At 40.4% G+C, this 6,365-nt stretch overlaps 1 protein-coding gene across 1 annotated transcript; it reads right to left on the bottom strand.

Annotated features, from left to right (window-relative positions):
- Positions 1-5,223: 5,223 nt before the first annotated feature.
- On the bottom strand, positions 5,224-6,095 carry LOC137819346 (uncharacterized). The gene is made up of 3 exons (XM_068623156.1): positions 5,925-6,095; positions 5,605-5,840; positions 5,224-5,528 (listed from the first exon to the last, which is right to left on the bottom strand). Exons 1-3 carry the CDS (start codon positions 5,937-5,939, stop codon positions 5,357-5,359), a joined length of 423 nt encoding a protein of 140 aa, XP_068479257.1. The 5' UTR covers positions 5,940-6,095; the 3' UTR covers positions 5,224-5,356.
- Positions 6,096-6,365: the final 270 nt, after the last annotated feature.

Raw genomic sequence — 6,365 nt, 5'->3', positions numbered from 1 at the left:
CTGATTTAACTGGAATGATGTAGAGCGATCTGGATTATGAAATTTAAACCATAGAAACTTCAAGATGTTAACTCAATAATGGCAGTGGAATCAATTAAAAACAGTAAGCCAATTAATTGAGATAAATTTTTTAAAATCGCTGCCAGATTACCGTATTCTTTTCGGCAGAATTGTACACTTTTTTTTATTTTATTTATCATTTTTTGTGTACTTTGAATTTTTGAATGATTCTTTTTTCTACTCTTTTCTAACACTTTGAATATCACAAATCCAGAATTTCAGAATTTTCCAGTGATTAAATCAATTGCAATAAGGAAAAACAGTAAGCACTTTTTTTCAGAAACAGAGGAATCCTAATAGGAATAAAAAACAGAATTATGAACTAGCAAAGACATAATGGAAAATGATGTATTGGAACTTGTATAGGTCTAGAATACAAGTATGAACTCAATTCTAAAAAGAAAAATGCACAAAGGATCAATATCAATTCAGAAAATTATATGACACTAAAGCAAGAAACAATAAAAAACAATAAAAGTACTACTAGAAGTAATGACAATTATGGAATAACATGACTAAGACAAAACTTGACATGATTACAAAATTAAAAGACATAAGACAAAAAAATAACAACAAGTGAAAGGAAGCTTAAAGTTAACTCTAGGAAGGATAATGCCATTCCAAAAGAGCAACCATACTCATATGAATAATGAGTGCCATAAATCTTTTCACAAGCACTTGGAGTAACAAAAGAAAAACAGCAAGAAAACTCAAATAATTCCTAAAACAGAAACTTAAATTGCAAGAAAATTAAAGAGCTCTTGAAATTAAAGTGCACACAACTCAACAATTAAACAAGAAGAACCTAAGACTCATGATACCACATGATGTGATTCCACTAGCCATAAAGAGAAAGGTTCTTGACCTTCTTAGGAATCACCTTGAGTTGGACATTATAGAGGCACTTTTCTTAGAGTTGGATCATTGTTCTAAGACAAGAACTCACCAAAAGCTAGTACCAAATCCCAAACTCATTTGGATGAACCAATTATAGTCAAATTGAACCAAACAAAAGAGGTAGAATTAAGAAGTACCGAACAGAATTGCATAAGAACACATTTCAACCGAACAAAATGAAATTAAAAGGCAAAGAACAAAACATAGGTGCTGGAAAATTAGAAAAGCCGAACCAAACAACTCAAGAACACAAGACAACATGAACAATTGAAAGAGAAGAAAGGAAGGAGAAGAGAGTGCTCATGAAGATGGAAGAATGTTGGATGATCTCGCCACTAGAAGTGTGGAATGCTCCTAGATGAGAGTGATGCCGCCACTTGAGGACTCCAATGATCCATCAAGATAAGACTAGAGAAGAAGGCTCCAAAAGCTCTCCCAAGTTCTCTCAAAATTTGAGTAGAGTTTTCTTAGATTAATTCCAATCTGAATTTTACAAAGAGAGCACCTCTATTTATAGCCTAAGGTGCTGAAAATGCAAGCTAAAACAATTCAAAATTCCCCCCTAAATTCAAATGCAAGTGGCGCCTAAACCAAGACATGAGGAAGGTGTGATCCCTTCTCTCACTTTGGCACCTCCTTATTTACTCCTACACCTATCTACTAACACACCCCCCCCTAAGACTCCTAACTAAAGACTAAAAGATGCTTTAACAATAGAGGTTTCTAATGTTTCCCTCTAAGCACCTTTCTACACAATATTTATTTAATACTTGGCCTTGCCCTTCATGGGATGAACTTTGGGCTTTTGGGCTTTGGCCTTCTTGGGCTTGGGCTTGGGCTTTATCTTTTGCAAAGATTAACAAGAAAAACTTTAAATGTAAAGGCGAATGATCTTTTTCTTTATAAAAAGCCACCTTTAGTTGATTCTCATCAACCGGTCTTGCGTAAACCACAGGTGGGCACCCCTCTTCGTCTATACTTTGCTGTGACGGAGAGAGCGGTCAATTCAGTCCTGGTGCAAGAGCAAGATCAGGTCCAGAGGCCTGTGTACTTTGTGAGTAAGGTACTGCAAGGCCCTGAAACAAGGTACCAAGCCCTCGAGAAGGCTGCCCTGACGGTAGTATTTTCAGCGAGAAGACTCAGGCATTACTTCCACAGCTTCACAGTGGTGGTAATGACAGATCTGCCCATCCAAAAGGTGCTAAAGAAACCAGACGTAGCGGGAAGGATGGTCAAGTGGGCGGTGGAATTGTCAGAGTTCGACATTCAGTACGAGCCCCGAGGACCGATAAAGGGGCAGGTGTTCGCTAACTTTGTGGTCGAGCTGTCGTTGGTCGCGACACCTTCAGAAGGGTTAGACTTCCGATGGGTATTATCAGTGGATGGCTCTTCCAATCAGCAGGGAAGCGGCGCTGGGGTCATTTTGGAAGGCCCGAACGGAGTGCTGATTGAGCAGTCCCTCCGCTTTGCCTTCAAGGCTAGCAACAATCAAGCGGAGTATGAAGCACTGATCGCAGGAATGTTGCTAGCAAGAGAAATGGGAGCAAGAAGTCTGGTTGCTAAGAGTGACTCTTTGCTAGTCACTGGGCAAGTTACAGGGGAGTTCCAGGCGAAAGATCCCCAGATGGCAGCTTACCTAGAGTACGTACAGCTCCTGAAGACGTCCTTCACCGAGTTTGAACTGGTTCATGTGCCGAGAGAGCAAAATGCCAGAGCAGACCTGCTTGCCAAGCTGGCCAGCTCAGGCAAGGGGGGAAAGCAGAGGACCGTCATTCAGGAGACCTTGAAGGTACCGCGAGCGTTCGTGTCAGACAACCAGGTACTTTAAGTGTACAAATCGATGGAGCGTCTGGCGATCGGTCATCGTTCGCTGACTCAAGAGACGTTGAAAGCGCCAAGGATTAGAGCGCGACCGGCAAAGACCGATGAGGCGATGGAATTCTGCGCTGTTAGGGAGCCCGACACGTGGATAACACTGTACCAGTTGTATTTAGAAGATGGTGTACTCCCACTGAACCCGACAGAGGCAAAAAGAATAAAGCGGAGCTCGAGTAAGTTTACTTTGATTGATGGAAACCTGTTAAGATTTGGGTTTTCTCATCCTGGCAGATCTGCGTATATGGCGAGCAATGCACTAGGCTTATTTCAGAGCTACACGAGGGGGTGTGCGGAAGTCATGTGGGCGGTCGTGCTTTGGCAAGTAGGATCCTCCGCGCGGGTTACTACTGGCCAACGCTGAAGGAAGACTGCGTGAGGTATGCTCAACGTTGCAAACAGTGTCAACTTCACGCAGATTGGCATAAGGCACCTCCCGAGGAGTTGAAGTCCATCCATAGCCCATGGCCATTTCACACATGGGGAATCGACATCCTAGGACCTTTTCCCCTGGCGATAAGGCAGATGAAGTTCCTCATCGTGGCCATCGAGTATTTCACCAAGTGGGTGGAGGCAGAACCAGTTGCGCACATCACCGCACAGAAAGTCGAACACTTTGTCTGGAAGAACATTGTCTGTCGTTTCGGAGTACCCAAGAGGCTGGTCTCCGACAATGGCACCCAGTTCACAAGTCATCAGCTAAGGAAGATGTGCGAGGAGTTAAAGATACAACAGGTTTTCGCCTCGGTGGAACACCCACAAACCAATGGGCAGGTGGAGTCAGCCAACCGAGTACTGCTCAGGGGGCTGAAACGAAGACTAGAGAAAGCTAAAGGAAAATGGGCAGAGGAGGTCCCCAGAATCGTATGGTCCTACCATACCACTCCACAGTCCAGCACCCATGAGACAGCCTTTAGCCTTGTCTATGGGACAGATGCCATGATTCCCGTGGAAATACAGGAGAGCTCCCCCAGGTTTTTGAATTTCATTGCCGAAGAATCCAACGAAGAGCGAAAGGTGAATCTCAACCTACTGGACGAAGTGCGAGAAGAAGCCAGAGTTAGTGCTGAAGCCGTCAAGAGAAGAGTAGAACGAAGGCACAACTCCAAGGTGAGGCTCAGGCGCTTCCAGGAAGGTGATCTGGTGATGAAAAAGGCGCATCAGAATGAGATGGAGAACAAGTTGTCTCCAAAGTGGACAGGTCCATACAGGGTGGTTGAGGCATTGGAGAATGGAGCTTATCGGCTGGAAACTCTGGAAGGAGGATCAATCCCCAGAACGTGGAACGCCACCCACTTGAAATTTTATTTCAGTTAAGTTGTAAAGTAGTTGCACTAGTGCAGATAAGTTAAACAAATGCGGCTATTTTAAATTTACAAATGCGGTCATAGAACCGCATTTGATCAACACGCATTTGTAAATCTGGAATTTACAAATGCGGTCCTATGACCGCATTCATAAATCACATTTACAAATGCGGTCATTTTAGATAACCGCATTTGTATATTATTCTGAATTAGGGAGTGGGTTTGGGGTTTAGGATTTATGAATGCGGTCTTGGTAAAAACCGCATTCATAAATCACTATTTACAAATGCGGTCATTTACTAAGACCGCATTTGTAAATGCGAATTCACTATTTACAAATGCGGTCTTGGTAAATGACCGCATTTGTAAATAGTGTTTTTTTTTTTTTGGTACATCCTGTTTTGTGCAGAAACCATATTTAAATAACCTGCATAATGATTAAACCCAGCCAGACAAATACAAAAATGTAGTAACCAATTGAAATCATCAAAATGTACATTTACAAGTGATCAAATTACATATAATAAAACCACTAATGTTGTTTACTTATGCTAGAGTTATAAAAATTAATGAAGTATGTGGACCAAGAATCTCTAACATATGAAATGCCTTCCTCACTCATTGGTGTTTCTTCTGTGAATAACTGCATTGCAAAGTTGACATAAATTAGTTTCTAGATATATATATGTTCAAGAATTATAAAAATGATTTAACATATACCTCCTTCCAACCAGTTTTAACACCTAGTCTTATAATGGTAATCATCCATTGCATAATGTAATAGCCACACTCATAGCTTCCTGGTTGTTTATTACACTATATAATTCAATAAAAAGTAATATGTTAGTATATTGATAAACAATGATAATAGAGAAAGAAAAAAATTACAAACCTTTACTCTTATGTAGTTCAAATTATTTGAACTGGATCGACCTTTTAGGATGTTATATCCACGCCATGAACTGGTTAATACAAAAAACCTCGTTAGTAGATGGTTAATTAGTAACATATACAAAGTTAAGTTTATACTATACTTACGTATTAATGATATCCTTAAATTTTGTGGGCATCTTCTTGTGTAGGGAACAGAACCACACAGCAGTCTTATCAACCATTGATAAGACAAGTAACTGCCAATGATGCCTATATGATCATTGAAAAGAGTTAGTAAATATTTAAAACATGAAATAATAATAATTGATGACATATAATTAAACTTACTCATTAATGTAAGGGCATAAATAAATTTGTTTTCCCTCTTTTTCCAGGATGTTAGTGATGTATGCTTGAGTCTCAGTTGAGTTTGGTCCAACGGGATTAGTATATGCAGGATCTACGAATCCATACATATTTTCCTTCCCCTCAGTGATACAGACTCTATGCAAAAACCTACAAGTTTTTAGTTAAAGCATAATCAATAATAATTTAACATAAAGTAAATTGAATAATAGGTAAAGATACTTACATCATAAAAAATTGAATTATACTTATATTGAGCTCCTGGTTCCCAGATATAAATTCTGATAAATCTGTGTTGTAAATCATCAGTGGCAGTTCAGTGTTGATTTGAAAAAATGTATTATCCCACGGAACTGGAAAAGGATCATTGCCAATCTGACTAGCAATGAGACGTAGGGAAGCCATAGGATCGTCAACTGGAACCTCACGCTTCTTTTTCGGAGTTGGTGGCTGAAAAGGTTCCTACAAGATAAACAACATTTGTATTAAATTATATGTAATATATAAATATAAATAAAAAATAATATAATGAAACGAAATTATTACATGAGGTTCGGGCATAGATCGAATGAGCTCTCTGGGCCAGGCAACGAATGTCTGAAATGCATCGGCCACAGTGGTTACCTCATCTGAAGGTAGTGGAACACGAGCATCAGGAAATCGTACTTTTTCAACAGTTACCTTCGCCACATCAGGGGAGAGAGGAACGCTATGTAAGGTGGTGGCGTTTTTATAGACTTTTCCAAGTGCCACCACCCGAGGAGGTTTGCCGCCCACTACCAGTAGCTCACAATCCTCTGTTTGCCCATTGATATCATCCCCTGATGTTGGAGGAGCCGCACAACTCCCCTTTGTGCTCTTGGGAGTGGGACTAACAAGGGGTTCAATCGGCTCAGCACAAACTTGTTGCGATAGAAACTCTTGTCGCATTCGATCATTCTCCTTTTTCATCTGCAGCCACATCAAATCAGTCTCCTTTCTCATCTC

The sequence above is a fragment of the Phaseolus vulgaris genome, chromosome 10 (genome assembly GCF_000499845.2).
Source record: "Phaseolus vulgaris cultivar G19833 chromosome 10, P. vulgaris v2.0, whole genome shotgun sequence".
Lineage (NCBI taxonomy): Eukaryota > Viridiplantae > Streptophyta > Magnoliopsida > Fabales > Fabaceae > Phaseolus > Phaseolus vulgaris.
Note: the sequence above shows the minus strand (reverse complement) of the source record. Positions and strands in the feature narration are given on the sequence as shown.